Here is a 17,618-nt window from a genome sequence, read left to right as displayed (position 1 = left end):
TTTGATCTTTCGTTCTTCGACCACGTTGTTCGAGATCACGTGATCAAGTTGTTAATACATGCTTCATCTGTCCCCTGAAGAACTTTATTATTATGTCATATTCTATAACACTTTTTTCAACTTCTTCTACAAAAGGATGCTTTCGACTTGCTCACCAATTCTATTCATTCAAAAAAAATATTCCATCTCTTACAGTGCATCTTTCATTCATTCCCTAAACTCTCCAGAACTCCACCCACCCTTCAGCGTCCTCAAACGTATTTTTGACTCGAATGTCTCAAGAAACTCATTTTGCAATAAATGTTCGTTTCCCATCAATCGTACACTTTTCAAAATCCAATCACACCGCTCCCCTCCAAATCTTCCCCATCACCCATCTCTGTCAAATCTTCCCCCTTGCCCCTCCCCCCCAAATCTTCCCAAACACCCATCCCTTTCAAATCTCCCCCGCTGCCCCTTCCCTCCTAAACTCTCCCCACACCCCTCCCCTCCGAGACTCTCCCCACACCCCTCCCCTCCGAGACTCTCCCTCACTCCTCCCCTCCGAGACTCCACTCTCACCCCTCCTCCTCACTCAAAGCGTCCTCCCCGCTTCTTCCCCCTTCCAACTTTCACCTTCATCTTCCTCAACCTTCTGCCTCACTCTTCCACCTCCTCAAATAACACCTCACTGCGCCTCACCCAAACACCATCAAACCTTTTGTCCGCACCATTCTTCCCTTTCTCCAAGCTATTCTGTATTCTCTGACACACCTGCAACAGCTCTCCCTACCTCTTCCTCCTCTTCCACATCATGCCCTACCGCTCCCCCCCCCCCCCTGTTCTGTATCCGATGCTCCCCCTTCCTCTTCCTTAACAGTATGGACCTCAAACCTCCGGGGCCTTCGCTCAAACTTAACTGATCTCTCCATACAGGTCGCTTCTGACAAACCAGACGTGATCTGCTTAACAGAAACCTTCCTCCTTCATGATGTCTCTGATTCCTTGGTATCTCTCCCAGGTTACTCCCTCCTCCGGTATGATAGACCTGAGCCTCGTCCTGGAGGTGGGGTTGCTATCTTTATAAAAAACTCTCTTCCTCACTCGCCCTGCACTGCCCTCTCTTCACCTCACCCCCAGGAATACCTTTGGCTACGGCTTCCCCTTCGCTCCCACCTTTTGTTCATATGCGTGTTGTACCGTCCACCAAACAGTGATGACTCCATCTACATCTCGCTGTCTGATAATATGGACCAACTTCTATCTACCCATCCCAACTCTCTCTTCCTCATATGTGGTGATTTCAACTGTCACCATGCCAGTTGGCTGGGGGTGGGTACCTCTCTCACCAGCCATGGCTGTTCAGCAAAGGACTTCTGTGACTCACTGGGACTGACACAATCTGTCAATTTCCCAACCCGGATCTCAGTCAACGGAGAAACTTCTCTTCTGGACTTGGTTATGACTAACTTCCCTGAAAATGTCTGCTGCTCTTCTTCTGCTCCAATCGGCTCTTCTGATCATGTGCTTGTTAAAGTGGACATCTCTCTGACCATTTTCAGAGAGCCTCCTCAGCGTCGACGAGTCTGGCATTTCACTCAGGCCAACTGGCACGGTCTTCAAGCAGCCATCAATCATCTGGACTGGTCTCCCATCTCTACTGCCTCTGACATCAACTCATCCTGGGAATTCTTCCAAAGTAAATTGCTCTCTCTCATGCACAGATTTATCCCTTCTCGTCTTCAGTTGTCATACCCTTCCTCCCGTCCATGGTACACGGAATCTTGTGGTGAGGCTATTGCCCAGAAACAACTTGCTTTCGTCTCCTGGAAAGCAAATCCAACGGAAGGAAATCTCATTTCCTTTCACAAACCCCGAAACAAGTGTGTGTCCACCCTCAGGAGAGCCAGGAAACAATATCTCTCCGTCCTCAGGACCGAACTCTCTTATCTGTCTCCCTCTTCCAAATCCTGGTGGCGTCTGGTGAAATCTGTTTCTGGTGTTTGTTCCCCCTCCATCCCCTCCCTCACCTTAAATGGCCACACGGCTGACTCCGCACGTGAAAAAGCTGAATGCCTCAACTCTGTGTTTGCCTCTAAATCTTGTGTCCCAAACCCATCCCTCTCTGTACCCACCGTACCCAGTCGTACCCAGCTGCTCCTGGACTCTGTGTCCTTTCCTCCTGACAAGGTGGAAAAGTTTCTGTCAACCCTCGACTCTGATTCTGCAACTGGACCTGACGGCATCAGCCCACGGGTTCTAAAATCATGTTCTTCCGCTCTTTCACTCCCCCTCTCTGTTCTCTTCACCCTCTCTTTTGCTCAAGGTCATCTTCCATCTGCTTGGAAATCTGCCAACATCACCGCTTTGCACAAAAAAGGTGCAAAAACAGATCCCAGCAACTACAGACCAATCAGCCTTCTCCCAATTATCAGCAAAGTCATGGAATCCATCATTGCTTCAGATATGAAATCTTTCCTCTTCTCCAATGGCTTGATCTCTGATCATCAATTTGGTTTCAGACCTGGACACTCCACTCTGGACATGCTGCTTCTGCTTTCTCAACAATGGATGGAGGTCCTCAATGCCAAACAGGAAATTAGAGCAGTCTCCCTTGACATATCACGTGCCTTCGATACGGTCTGGCACCCCGCTCTGCTCACCAAACTCTCCTCTTTTGGTATCCATGGAAATCTCCACGCATGGCTGGCGGACTTCCTCTCTAGTCGTAGTCAACGTGTGGCCCTGAATGGGTTTCTCTCATCTCCTCTTCCTGTTCAGGCTGGAGTTCCCCAAGGCAGTGTTCTGGGCCCTGTGCTTTTTCTGGTCTTCATCAATGATCTCTCTGACTCTCTTGAAAATCCTCTCTATCTCTTTGCTGACGACTCTACTCTCTGTCGCTCCATTCTTCATCCCTCAGATCGGCAGTCTGCAGCCTCCTCACTCTCTGCAGACCTTGACAAAATCACAGACTGGGCGAACAAGTGGAACATGTCTTTCAATCCTGACAAATCTCACACTCTTACGATGTCTATCCGAAAAGACTGACTGGACAACCCTCCCATCCACTTTCTGAATAATCCTCTCCAAGAAGTTCTGTCACTCAAGCTTTTGGGTCTCACTATCTGCCATGATCTTTCCTGGAAAAACCACATTTCAAATCTGGCCTCCAAAGCCAGTCGCCGACTGGGCATCCTCCGTCGTGCGAAGTCCTTCCTTGGCACACCTGAGCTCCTCACCACATACAAGGCTTTCATCCGCAGCTCAATGGAATACTGCTCTCCCCTCTGGGCTGGTGCTTCTGCCTCACACCTAGCTCGCCTTCACGCTGTTGAAACCAAAGCATTCAGAATCATTGGAATCTCCCGCGATGAAGCTAACTCCAAGGGCCTCTCACTCACTCACCGCAGGCAGGTTGGTGGTCTTTCCGTCTTCTACCGACTCCTCTCTGGCCTTGCCCCCCCCCCCCCCCAGCTCTCTCTGGGCTCTGTCCCGCAAATATTCCTACAGGTCGCACAAGATCTGCCTGCAACCCTCTTTTGGTTAAACTGCCAAAATCAAGACTCTCTGCTCACCTTCACTCCTTCATTCCTCTTTTCTCCCACCTCTGGAACAAACTCCCTCACTCTCTTCAATCCCACTCCACCCTCCAAGTCTTTAAAACAGCTGTTCACCACCATCTCTTATCTTCCCCCATCCAAAACCTTGATCTTTTCTACCCCCGCTAATTTCACCCCATTCCACTTTTTGAAATACCAACTTTTGTCCTGGAAGTCCTTGGTGTCCTTGTGCTTTATACTTCTCCCTCCCCTCTCCCCCCCCTTCCCACGCCTCCTCCCCCTGGGCCCTCTCCCTTCCACACATCTCCCTGCTCTCGGATGTTGTGTGTGTGTGCTTCCCCTTTTCTCCCCATCTTGTCTTCCGCTCCCTCTTTTTGTGTATTTTGTTTGTCTGGTCGATTTGTTTGTGAAGTTAATGTTAGCTCTTTCACGAGCCTCGATTCAGTATACAAAAAAAAAAAAAAAAAGAAAAAAAAAAAGTGAAGCTGGGGACAAACACTTTACAGAAGTTTCAAGCGTACGGTTGTTCATTCGTATTAGCTGCAGAAAAGGTTTTATGGACGTCGGATATAGTCCATGGGCCAGAGCAGATATCGGTACCACCTGGGGGGACCAAACCAAAGTAGTACTAAAATGTTTATAGGGTTGATATGAGTGTAATAAGATATGATAGCCTTTTGAGATAGGTAACTTTGTCAATAAGTTTTAAAATTCATTTTTTTGTCATTAGCGCCATTGTGTAATTTGCAAAAAATGAAAGATACGCCAGTGTCAAATTTCTATCTCCACCAATGTGGATTAAAACAATGCAAATAAGGTTATTTCCTTTTGATTAAAAAGCAAAATGCAAAATAAATGTGATTCACACTATTTTTTACATTGTATTGTGTTTACTGCCTGCAATAATTGTATTTATCTTCAGCTGGAAACTTAACATTTTGAATTACAGGTAGATTTAAGCGTTTTTTTTTCACCAATTATACTTATATTATCTTTTCTTTCAAAACTAATATCTTAACCAATATTATCTTTTTGTATGTTGCAGATAGTGTTGTACAGTGATCAGAGTGATGTCGATGGATCAAGGTACCACCCTGCCGAAGAAGCGGCCGTGCACAAACTGTCTTATTCATTGCTCAGACGATGACTCTGATTCCCTGGTGACATTGAGGGACCTGGATTCATGGAAGGCTTTGCTCCGGGCTGCAGAGATCAGACAGCATGCCCCAGTCCTTGACTTGGCAAAAGGACTAAAAGAAGGGGAAGTACCTCAGGTACAGTACCATCGCAAATGCCGCAGCATGTTTACCATGAAGAAGTCTTTGGACTCGATCCTCTCCAAAGGTGCCAGTGCTGAACCCACAGAAGCTGCTTCCAGAAGATCATCATCCAGGACCAGGGATGCACCAAGTAGGCCTACTTCAAGACTGTATGACAAGATCTGCATCTTCTGCCAGAAGCCGAAATACATCAAAGGACAAAAATCAAGTGAACCTCTTATGCAGTGTCTTGAGTTACGAGCAGACGACACCATCCGCAAGGCGGCAATAAAGAAATGTGATCTAAGAGTGCTTGCATTGCTGAGCAGAGACCTAGTTGCCGCAGAGGGGAATTACCACAAGACGTGCTACAAAGAGTACACAAGAAGAGTGTCTTCTACCAGCTCTTCAGAAGTACAACAGGAAGAGAGTGAGGCAGCAGATTATGAGGAGACAGAGAGACAAGCCTATGAGGAACTGTTCATGCATGTGAGGACTGAATTCCTCCCAAACCCTGAAATATTGCCTTTAACAGACCTCACAGCCAGGCTTGAGAGATCCATGAACTCCCATGGCATCACCAAGATCAAACCCTCGACAAAGAAGCATGTTCGTCGCAAGCTTGAAAGTGAGCTGGAAGGGTCACTTCACTTTGTCTCAAATGAGAAAGGAAGGGTGCTTCTCTATCCAGACAGCCTGTCAATGGATGACCTTGTCAAGGAAGCCCACAACATGAAGCAAGATCTACGTGAAGCACAGTCTATCAAATCCATGGATGTCCTCACCAAAGCAGCCATACAGCTGAGGAAGCAGATCAAGACACAAGATGTCCAACAGTCATGGCCACCTGATACACAGAAAAGTGTCATCCCTGAAGCTGTCACAAAGTTCCTGTATACCCTGCTGACTGGGGATACCGAGTGTGCAAATCCCTCTGAAAGAGTCCAGCGTCTTGCTGCTTCTTTTGGCAGTGATCTAGTCTTTGCTGTCACCTGTGGCAAGACTAAGCCACCCAAGCACATACTCCTCCCATTTGCTGTGAAGTCACCGACAGGAAACACAGAACTGATACGAAGTCTGAATCGTCTTGGCCATGCTATTTCCTACTCCCAAGTAGAGGAGATTGACACAGCTCTTTGTGTCCAGAAGCTGGAACGCTCAGCAGAGGACATACCACTGCCAGAAGACATGCATCCTGGTGTGTTTACCACCCTGGCCTGGGATAACATTGACCGTCTTGAAGAGACACTGAGTGGAGAAGGCACCTCTCACAGGGTCAATGGCATTGCTGTCCAACCCAAAGTTGCAGGGCCCATGCCACAGAAGGTCCTGCCTGCAGTCAGCAAATCCAAGAAGAGGAGCATCAGTCCTGCCCCATTAATGCTACCAACCTCCAATGTTGGACAGCGAACTGGGCCACCTAAGACTGAGACCCTTGATTCCGACACAAACAAAGAAGTTCAAGATGCAAAGAAGAAGAACCATGTATGGCTCCTGACTCGAATGTCAGATCCTGAGAACCAGACCATAAGCAGCTGGACAGGGTTCAACATCCAGATCCGCAATGATGTGACAGTGATCCAGGACACTGTGAGATACCTTCCCACAATCAATGCTCCTGCAACTGAGATGTCAACTGTGAATGACGTACTGGAGCAAACGTTTCACATCATGCAGTCCCTGCAGCTGGACAAGATAGTCTGTGTGTTTGACCAAGCACTCTTTGCCAAGGCTGCTGAGATAGTGTGGAAACATGACAAATTCAAGAACATCATCATCAGGATGGGCGTCTTCCACACAATCTGCAACCTCCTGTCCATCCTAGGGAAGAGATTTGAAGATGCAGGACTCAGAGATGTGTTTGTTGAATCAGGTGTCATTGCAGAAGGGTCTGTGGCTGGGCTGATGGAAGGTCGCAGGTACAACCGGGCAGTTAGAGCACACAAGACTGCATATGAAGCACTGATGAGGCTTGCCTGGAAAGGCTTCCTTCTGTGGATAGAGAACACTCATCCTGAAGACAGCCAACACCTAGAAGAAGCCCTGAAGAGCATTAGAGAGTTCCACAACAATGTTTGCCAAGCATCCTTCCAGGACCTGCTTCAGGATGAATCATGCACACGTATCTTGGAGCTGTTCGAAACCTACCTGAACTCCCTCAGAGATGAGTACAGCCTTGCAGCCTTCTGGATGTCTTACCTAGACATGGTTGAGATTATGCTGGGCCTCATCCGAGCATCTCGAGAAGGTAACTGGATGCTTCACCTGGCAGCTATTCGAGAGATGATTCCCTGGTGCTTTGCCTATGACAAGGTGAACTACGCCCGGTTCCTGACCTACTACTATGCCACAATGTCTCGGCTACCCATCGAACATCCTGACATCCATGCCCACTTTATGCAAGGTGGGTTTTCTGTGCAGATCGGCTGCAAGAATCCCTTTGGGCGGATACCTGTGGACCAGACGATCGAAGAGACTGTCAACAAGGACACCCAGACACCTGGAGGCACAAAAGGGTTCAGCCTGAAACCTGGAGCTGTGGCTACCTGACATCTGAGTACCGAAGCACTTATATGAGACAGCTAAGGGACATGGTTCATGGAGGCCAACATGACAACTTCAGTCATCCTGACCTACAGATGCCAAGAATCAGAAGAGATGAGGCTGACATCCAGTCCATGGTTCCACTGATGGAAACCAGCTGGTTGAATCCATTCAACCTTGACCATGGAGAGCTTGTCAGTCTGTCAACTGGTGCGGTGGCCCCAGCAGAAGTTGCCAAGGACCTTCTCGACGCCCGCAAGGTAGGAGAGGAGGCATATCAAACATTCAAACAAGAGCGCTTGGAAGCAGCTGCCCCAGCTACAACGTTTCATGACAAGATGTCAAAGAAGAAGCTGAAGACGTTTTCAGACATCAGAAAGAAGTCATGTAGTAAAAGCTCTGCCAAAGAAGTAGTCATCAAAGCTGACAGGAAACTGTTTGGCCAGATGATACTTGTTGCCGAAAGCAGGAAACTACACATGAGTGACGTGCTGGCTCATCCACTGGGGCCCCTGCCATGGGCTCTGGCCAATGGTAATGGGTCTCTCCACAAGACCAACAAAGCTGCCCTTGCCAGGGAGTTGGAAAAGAATGTTTCTCCAGCAGAAGTCATCCCAGAGCCCTCAGCAACAGTCATTGATGGGATGAGCCTAGTCCATAAACTGAAAGGAAATGAAAAGACCTTCTCACAGCTGGCAGAATCAGCACTGTCTCAAGTCCTCCACGAAGGTGGAAAGAGCCACCGCATTGATGTCGTCTTCGATGTCTACAGAGACACATCCATCAAAAATGCGGAAAGGGTCAACAGGGGAGGAGACACAGCATTGCAGTTCAAGACCATAGCACCTGGGCACAACATTCTGCAGTGGAGAAAGTTCATCTCCAGTTCATCTAACAAGACCAGCTTGATCGAGTTCCTTGTGCAGACGTGGAAGGGGCCAGAACACAGGCAGAAGCTTGACAACAAGTTACTGTATGTGACCTATGGACATCAATGTTACAAACTGTCGAAAGAGCACTGGGAGGAGGCCACAGAGCTAAAGTCCTCACAGGAAGAAGCTGACACCCGCATCTTACTACATGGTGTTCATGCAGCAGAATCTGGCATCAGGTCCGTTGTGATCAGTGCAGAAGACACAGATGTCCTCGTGCTGTGCCTGGCTGTTGCCAAGTCCATCCCATGTCCCATGTACATGAAGTGCGGAACCAAGGCCAGGACAAGATACCTTGACATCCAGAAGCTGAGCCATGCTCTGGGAGGTGAGGTGTGTGAGGCACTGATTGGTATGCATGGCTACACAGGCTGTGATACAGTCAGCGCATTTGCTGGACGTGGCAAGTTGGCTGCCTTCAAGCGAATGAAGTCTGACAAGACCTATCTGGAGGCCTTTGCTGAACTTGGTCAGTCATGGGAGGTATCTGGGGAGCTGTTCAGTAAACTCCAAAAGGTCACCTGCCATCTCTACATGCCTTCTGCACAGACTGCCACAGTCAACAAGCTTCGCTACCAACTGTTCTGTGCGAGACGTGGTGAAGTGGAGTCTAGCCAGCTGCCTCCCTGTGAGGACTGTCTCTTCCTGCATGCCCTCCGTGCAAACTATCAAGCGGCCATCTGGAGGAGATGTTTGCAGAGTCACCCATTTATCCCTGACCCCAAGGACTGTGGTTGGATCACAGATGAAGAGGGCAAGCTTGCTGTGCAGTGGATACGTGGATCACCTGCACCAGAAGCTGTGCTCCAGTTGCTGTCCTGCAAATGTGTGCGCTCATGCAAACTACCGGACTGTACCTGCCTGGCATATAGCTTGAAGTGCACAGACATGTGCAAACTACAAACCTGCACCAAACAAGCCAGAGAAAAAGAGCTGGAAGTAGAGTTGTCAGACTCGGACACTGATGATGACACTGATTAACTTGGCAGTGTACAGTGATGTATGAGAGTGTGTATCACGGTAACAGAAATTTCAATTTTGACTTGGGTTATTAAGTGATGACATGATAAGTGACATATTGGTTTTATTTTATTATTTAGGCTTTTCTAAACAGAATAAGGGTGTGAATCCATGTAAATATAAAAAGTTCTTTGAAATGACATTGCCAGAAGTAACAACATTGAGTGTATGAACACATTTATTTCAATTTACCTTCAAGTGTGTGAAACATCCCAGTTCATAAAAAGGCACATTTTAAGATTGTTTTCTACTGAAAAATAACTCAAAATGTACTTTTGACTCTTTCCTAACTATCTTAATAAAGTTGTTATTCTTAGAGTAAAGTACAAGGAAAAACGTGTGTTTCGTCTTTTTTGCGCAGGGTATGTTTACATATGAGGTGATAACCACCATTAAGCTACTCATCTACAAAGGCTATCATACCAAAATGTAAACTAGGGACATCTAGCAAGCTGACAATAGCAATTTGGTTTGGTCCCTCTGGGTGGTACCAATATGTGAAAATTGGGGTCTGGGCTCAAAGACTAATAGGGTGCATCAAAATACACATTTCCAGCACATTTTCTGTCTGGGTGCTAAAAGTGTTCCATTTCATGTTGTTACAACACAACTAATGTGACATACTAATTGAAAGTAAACAGTGGCTCGTCGGCTACCCACCTTGGCATACACGGATTACACGACACTGCTGGTAACCCCCTTCAGTCGTAAAAGCTGATGTGCCATTGCACCTCTAGATCACCACGGATTGCAACAATATTTTGCATGTGTTGTAACAACATAGGTAGAGGCGACTAAGAGGGTTGGCGTCAGGAAGGGCATCCGGCCATAAAAACATTGCCTCAAAAAGAGAACCATGACAATTACAACTACATGTGGGCAGGGTACAGCCCGAAGTGGAGATCGGTTTCTGAGGTTTGGGACATGGAATGTAGGGACAATGACAGGGAGATCAGGAGAAGTGGTGGAAGTATTGATCAGAAGAAGAGTGGACATATGTTGTGTGCAACAGACGAGATGGAAGGGAAGTGGTGTGAGAATGGTGAAGGGTAGGCAGGGACAGAAATACAAGTTTGTGTGGCAAGGGTGCCTGGAGGGCGTGAATGGTGTTGGTGTCCTGTTTTCTGAGGAGTTTGTAGACAGTGTGGTGAGTGTGACTAGAGTGAGTGATAGGTTGATGATGGTGAAAATGATGATTGGAAAGCTCTTGGTGAACGTCATCTCGGGATATGCTCCGCAGGTTGGCCGAAGCGATGAAGAGAAGGACAAGTTCTGGTGTGCGATAGAGAAGCTGATGGAAAACGTGAAAGATGAGGAAGTTGTTGTGGTAGGAGGAGACCTAAATGGACATGTGGGAAGGAGTATGGATGGTTTTGACGGAGTTCATGGGGGTTACGGATATGGTGTGAGAAATGGAGAAGGTGAAAGGATTTTGGAGTTTGCTGATGGAGCTGATTTGTTGATTTGTAATACTCAGTTCCAGAAAGAGGATAATAAGCTTGTTACATACACGTCAGGTGGGTCGACGACAACCGTTGACTACCTGATGGTGCGTAGGCGAGATAGGGGGCACCTCCGGGACACAAAGGTGATCCCGGGGGAGGAGGCTGTTTCACAGCACCACTTGGTTGTCTGCGACGTAAGGGTGAAAGGTGCGAGGAGAGCTCGGCGGGTGAAGTACCAACCGAGAATGAAGGTGTGGAGGTTGAAAGAGGTGACAGTAAGGGGGGCATTAAAAGAGAGGCTGAGTAGGGTCGAGGATGATGTGGTTGAGCTTGAAAGTAGTTGGATGTCAATGAAAGCTAGTCTGTTGGGAGCCGTTGGTGAGGTATGTGGATGGACAAAAGGACCACCGAGGCACTCGGAAACATGGTGGTGGGATGATGAAGTTGGAGAGAGGATTGACGAGAAGAGGAAGAAGTTCAAGGAGTGGCAGAAGGCGAAGGGTACGGGAGCAGAAACAGCAGAGCATGAAAGTTATAAGGCCGCCAGGAAGGCTGCAAAGAAAGAGGTAGCAAAGGCGCAGGAGGCATGTAGGAAAATGTTCGGAGAACGCTTGGATTCGGAACAGGGTCAGAAAGCAGTATTCAGGATTGCAAAGCAGATAGCGAAAGAGAGGTGTGATGTGATGGGGGTGAGTTGCTTGAAGGATGAAGTGGGACAAATCGTTGTCGACCCAGATGGAATTAAAGGAAGATGGAAAAGATATATGGAAATGCTGTTGAATACAGAGAATGAATGGGATGGCAACATAGAGAGTAACCCAGTTTTAGGACCGGCAGAGAAGATAACTGAGAAGGAAGTTGAGGAAGCGATAAAAGCAATGAAGGGTAGAAAAGCGGGAGGGCCGACGGGAGTTGTGGGAGATATGTTGAAGGCAGCAGGAAGTTGGGGTGTGAAGAGAATGACAGAGATCTGTAATCTGGTGGTGAAAGAAGGCCGCATTCCAGTGGGTTGGGAACTGAGTACCCTCGTCCCTCTATACAAGGGGAAAGGTGACCCTCTGGTGTGTGGCTCGTACCGAGCGATAAAGTTATTGGAGCATGGAATGAAGGTATTGGAAAGGGTGTTGGAGAGGAGGATAAGGAAGAAAGTGAAGATCGACGAAATGCAGTTTGGATTTATGCCAGGAAGAGGAACGACAGACGCGCTTTTTATTGTGAGGCAGTTGCAGGAGAAGTACATGGAGAAGAGGAAGAAGTTGTTTCTTGGGTTTGTTGATCTGGAGAAAGCATTCGATAGGGTTCCACGCAAAGTATTGACATGGGCAATGAGGAAGTTAGGAGTGGAGGAATGGTTGATCAGAGTAGTGATGGCAATGTACAAAAGAGTGCGCACAGCTGTAAGGACGAAGGACGGGAACAGTGGTGAGTTTGAGGTGAAGGTGGGAGTGCATCAGGGGTCGGTACTAAGTCCACTACTATTTGTAGCTGTGATGGAGGTGCTGGCTCAGAACGTAAAGGAGGGTTTACCGTGGGAGTTGTTGTATGCAGATGATCTGGTGTTGATTGCGGAAAGTATGGATGGACTGCAGGAAAAGATGAACACGTGGAAGGAATGTATGGAGACAAAAGGTCTGAAGGTGAATATCGTTAAGACTAAGGTGATGGCAAGTGGTAAAGCATGTGGTGAGGTGGAAAGTACTGGGAAGTGGCCCTGTGCTGTGTGTATGAAGGGTGTCGGAGTGAACTCCATTCAGTGTACAATGTGCGCTGAGTGGGTTCATCAAAAATGTAGTGGTCTGAGAGGGTCATTAACCAGTGTGGCAGCTACATTCAAATGTAAGGTGTGCACAGAGGGAGCTGCAGATGGAGGAAATGTTGAGTTGGATCTTGGAGACGGCGTGAAGCTGGAAGGTGTGAAAACATTTTGCTACCTCGGAGACATGCTGAATGGAGAAGGTGGATCAGACTCGGCAACGGTTGCTCGAGTGAGATGTGCATGGAAGAAGTTTCGGGAATTGAGTGGCGTGCTAATGATGAGGGGAGTGTCGTTGAAGCTGAAGGGAAAGGTGTATGCTGCATGTGTGAGAAGTGTTATGATTTATGGGATCGAGACATGGGTAATGAACGTAGAGCAGCAACGAAGGTTGGAAAGGGTGGAAATGCGAATGGTTCGACGGATGTGCGGAGTATCGTTGAGAGAGAGGAAGACAAATGATGAATTGCGAAAGATGATGGGAATAGAGCCTGTGATTGATGCTGTGAAGAGGAACAGGTTGAGATGGTTTGGTCATGTGTTGAGGAAGGATGAAAGTGACTGGTTGAAAAGAGTGATGGAAATGAATGTAGAAGGAAGTAGAGGACGGGGAAGACCGAGAAAGACTTGGCTAAAGATGGTGGAAGAAGAAATGCGGGCAAGGGGGTTAACAAGGAGAGATGTAGAAAATAGGGCAAAATGGAGAAGATTGTCATGGGGACCGCAAGGCTAACCCCCGCTCTAGCAGGGAAAATGGCCTTTTAAAATGCATGTTGTTGTTGTTGTTGTGTTGTTGTAACAACATGAAATGGAACACTTTTAGCACCGTAACCCTAAACCTAACGTCGGACATTTTTCACAAAACCAGATCAATATTGCGCATGCAACACGTAACATGCAATGCAACACACATGATAATCGTGGTATAAAATGGCTTACCGCCAAAGCGATCCATATGTGCAGCTGCGTATGTTCCTGCTTGAGGATACTGATGACTTCATCACCTTCAGGCAGCTGGTCAAAATCCAACTCGATTACCTGCAAACAAAGACACCTGCTGACGCTCTCGTCGCCTCAAACCACCTTTCAAAAGTCCCCGTATGACTAAGTGTCTTAGTGTGTGCTCACGTTCTCCGTGACCTAATAACGCATATACATGCTTTCCTTTTGTTCTCCAAACCTAATTTCAAAGGAACTGGGTGCAATCACAGAATACCGTTCAACATCGAAACAGACATGTGTTACGGATTCGTCACTTCCGCTGTTGTGGTTTTCCTCCACTTGAAAGATTTCTGATTCTATGTACTATTATTGTCTTCCAAAGGTTTATTGTTTATGAACAGTTATCTAAAGTTAAAAAGGTTAACGTAAAATGATACAGGAAACCGACCCGGAAGAAAAAAGGCGGTGAGAAGAAGAGGCGTGAGGACAGTGAAACGACGCGGTCTGAAAAGCTCCGTACCTAGCGTAGTCGAGCGTACCTGGCGAGTGAACTTTGAGTCCTTGAAAGGAATCTCGTGCGATCGGTGTTATCGCCGGAGTTGTGGAAAAGCCTGCGAAGCCAGGTACAGGGGTGAGATTCCAGAGAATCTTCGCCTCAAGGCCGCGGCTCGAGTGAGAGCCGTCCGCCATTTCGCCCCGCGCGCTGCCTTCATCGGAAGAGGTTTTTGTCGCGTCGGCTGGGCTAATCCTCCTGTGGTTTGCCGGGGACGGCTGTGCAATAAAGCGGCGTTTGAGGAGTACACGGCGATTCGCTGATTGAACGGCAAACGTGTACGTCGGCGCGCGTCTTTGGAGAGTGTCCATTCTACCGCAAGTTTACTGTGTGTTGGACCACGTGACTTCTGTGTCGCTTCAACCGTCTACGCCTCGATTGCTCTTGATCGGACATTGTTCCAACGATCGCCGGAGCGAATCAACTTCGCCTTGAAGGTTAGGTTATAGAGACATTGAAGAGGTTCTTTCCATGTACTGGGAACAGTGAGTTCGATTACTTTAACAGAGGGTACCATCCTAAGATTGATTGTATGGTGGCTGGCTATCATGGTTGTATCATTATTCCTGCGTGATTTTTAATATATTATTTTTGTTGGTAACCATTGGTGTGGTTTCGATCTTGATTTTGACACGGAGTAATATATATATATTTTTCTGCCGTGATTCCTCCCGGGGTTCGGAGGTATACCGAGACCAGGTCGGGGAGGAACACGTAACACATGCAAATTATACAAAATTGTCACTCGTGTGCATTTCATTCATGCGACAATGTCGACCACGTCGATTATTACATACTAGTGTAAAACCCATCAAATATAATGTGTTGGAACAGTTTTTGACTTTCCAGCCGCATGAACATGCCAAAGTCTGTGGTCTGGGTCTGGTCTCAGCGGTGCTTATATCATCTTTATTTATTAGACATCCTACAGACATAGCCTGGTGTTGGCTTAGTGGTTAGGGTGCCGGCGTGGGATCCTAGGATCCTGGGTTCGAATCCCGGTCAATCGCTGAATTAACACCAGGGGGGTTGACTCAGCCTGTCATCCTTCCGAGGTCAGCAAATTGAGTACCAGTTCACTGGTAGTGTGTCGCAAGAGTCGACTAACAGGGTTGGTGGCAGGAAGGGCATCCGGCTGTAAAACATTGCTTCAAAAAGGGGACCATGGTGCCCGAAAAAGGCCAACCCCTGCTCTGCGGGGAAAAATGGCCTCTAAAGGTGGTTCTACAGACATAAATGAACACTCGTTTTACTCTGCACACATTGCACATCACGTGCAGCAAATTTCACCTCCCTGCGCATTTTTGTGGCTGTATTTATTGTGATTTTAAAAAAATACCGCTTCTGTACACCGACCTTGAGGCTCAGTTTGCAAGCCACCATCTACAATTCCAATGTAGGAGACATAATTACACTTCTTTTGGGTCTTCGGAATCCTTGGGTTCTTTTGCGTCCTCGAGATCATTTGGGTCCTTGCTGTCTTTTGGGTCCTCTAGGTCTTTTGAGTCATTTGAGTATTTTTTTTATCCTCAATCTGGATCTTCAGAGTATTTTGGGTCTTGGGGGTAAATTTGGGTCTTTGGAGTACACTGGGTCCTCAGGGTATTTAAGGGACTTCGGGGTCTTTTCAGTTTTTTTGTATCGTTTGGGTCTTTGGGGTATTATGGGTGTTCGAGGTCTTTCAGGGTCTTTGGGATATTTTGGGTCTTGGGGTCTTTTTGGGTCTTTTCTATCCTCTGGGTCTTTTCAATCCTTTCAGTAACCGAGATCTTTTGAGTCTTCGGGCTTTTTTCGGTCTTTAAGTGTGCTTTGATCTTTTGGGTATTCGGGGTCTTTTCGGTGTTCATGGTCTTTTTTATCTTTACGGTCTGGTCTTCGAGGTATTAAAAAGGTCTTTGGGGGTATTTTGGGGTCTTCTTGGTCTTTTACAGGCTATTTTTTTTTTTTTTTTTTTTTTTTTGTATACAAGATCGAGGCTCGTGAAAGAGCGAACATTAATCACACAGAAAGACAAACAGACACACAAAACAAATAACATCGGGAGCGGTAGACAAGATGGGGAGAGAGGGGGAAGGACACAAACACAACATTTGAGAGCAGGGACCGAGAGACATGGAGACATCGAGAGAACTGTGGGAGGGAGAGGGCTTTGGGGGGGAGGCATGGGAAGGGGGGGGGGGTGGGAGAGGTATAAAACATATGGACACTGCCAAGACTTCCAGGAAAGAAGTTGGAATTTCAAACAAGGTGGATCTGGGGTGAATTAGTGGGGGTAGAAAAGATCAAGGTTTTGGATGGGGGAAGATAAGAGATGGTGGTGAACAGCTGTTTTGAAGACCTGGAGGGAGGAGTGTGATTGAAGTGAGTGTGGGAGTTTGTTCCAGAGGCGGGAGAAAAGAGGAATGAAAGAGTGAAGGTGAGCAGAGAGCCGAGATTTCGGCAGTTTAACCATCAGAGGGTGGCTGGCAGATCTTGTGCGACCTGTAGGAATATTTGGGGGACAGAGCACAGAGAGAGCTGGGGGAGCAAGGCCGGAGAGGAGTCGGTAGAAGACAGAAAGACCACCTACCTGCCTGCGGTGAGTGAGTGAAAGGCCCTCAGAGATAGCTTCATCGCGGGAGATTCCAATGATTCTGAAAGCTTTGGATTCAACAGCGTGAAGCCGAGCCAGGTGTGAGGCAGGAGCACCAGCCCATAAGGGAGAACAGTATTCCATTGAGCTGCGGATGAAAGCCTTGTATGTGGTGAGGAGCTCAGGTGTGCCTAGGAAGGACTTCGCACGACGGAGGATGCCCAGTCGGCGACTGGCTTTGGAGGCCAGCTTGGAAATGTGGTTTTCCCAAGAAAGATCATGGCAGATGGTGAGACCCAAAAGCTTGAGCGACAGGACTTCTTGGAGAGGATTGTTGAGAAAGTAGATGGGAGGGTTGTCCAGTCGATCTTTTCGGAGAGACATAGTAAGAGTGTGAGATTTGTCAGGATTGAAAGACATGTTCCACATGTTTGACCAGTCTGTGATTTTGTCCAGGTCTTCAGAGAGTGAGGAGGCTGCAGACTGCCGATCTGAGGGAAGAGGAATGGAGCGGCAGAGAGTGGAGTCATCAGCAAAGAGATACAGAGGATTTTCCAGAGAGTCGGAGAGATCATTGATAAAGACCAGAAAAAGCACAGGGCCCAGCACACTGCCTTGGGGAACTCCAGCCTGAACGGGAAGGGGAGATGAGAGAAATCCATTCAGGGCCACACGTTGACTACGACCAGAGAGGAAGTCCGCAAGCCATGCATGGAGATTTCCATGGATACCATAGGAGGAGAGTTTGGTGAGCAGAGCTGGGTGCCAGACCGTATCGAAGGCACGTGATATGTCAAGGGAGACAGCTCTGATTTCCTGTTTGGCATTGAGGACCTCCATCCATTGTTGAGACAGCAGAAGCAGCATGTCCAGAGTAGAGTGACCTGGTCTGAAACCAAATTGATGATCAGAGATCAAGCCATTGGAGAAGAGGAAAGATTTCATATCCGAAGCAATGATGGATTCCATGACTTTGCTGATAATTGGGAGCAGGCTGATTGGTCTGTAGTTGCAAGGATCTGTTTTTGCACCTTTTTTGTGTAAAGCGGTAATGTTTGC

The 17,618-nt window shown here is 47.5% G+C and overlaps 1 protein-coding gene across 2 annotated transcripts in view; it reads right to left on the bottom strand.

Moving 5' to 3' along the window:
* The window catches only part of CTR9 (CTR9 component of Paf1/RNA polymerase II complex), a 109,564-nt gene that overhangs the window by 86,027 nt on the left and 5,919 nt on the right, over positions 1-17,618 (bottom strand). For both annotated transcript variants that reach the window (XM_068133860.2, XM_068133861.2), the window contains exon 2: positions 13,432-13,530. In XM_068133860.2, coding sequence (XP_067989961.2) covers positions 13,432-13,530 — 99 coding nt within the window. The remainder of the gene's footprint in view (positions 1-13,431; positions 13,531-17,618) is intronic.

This window comes from Myxine glutinosa, chromosome 13 (assembly GCF_964187855.1).
Source record: "Myxine glutinosa chromosome 13, kmMyxGlut1.1, whole genome shotgun sequence".
NCBI lineage: Eukaryota > Metazoa > Chordata > Myxini > Myxiniformes > Myxinidae > Myxine > Myxine glutinosa.
Note: the sequence above shows the minus strand (reverse complement) of the source record. Positions and strands in the feature narration are given on the sequence as shown.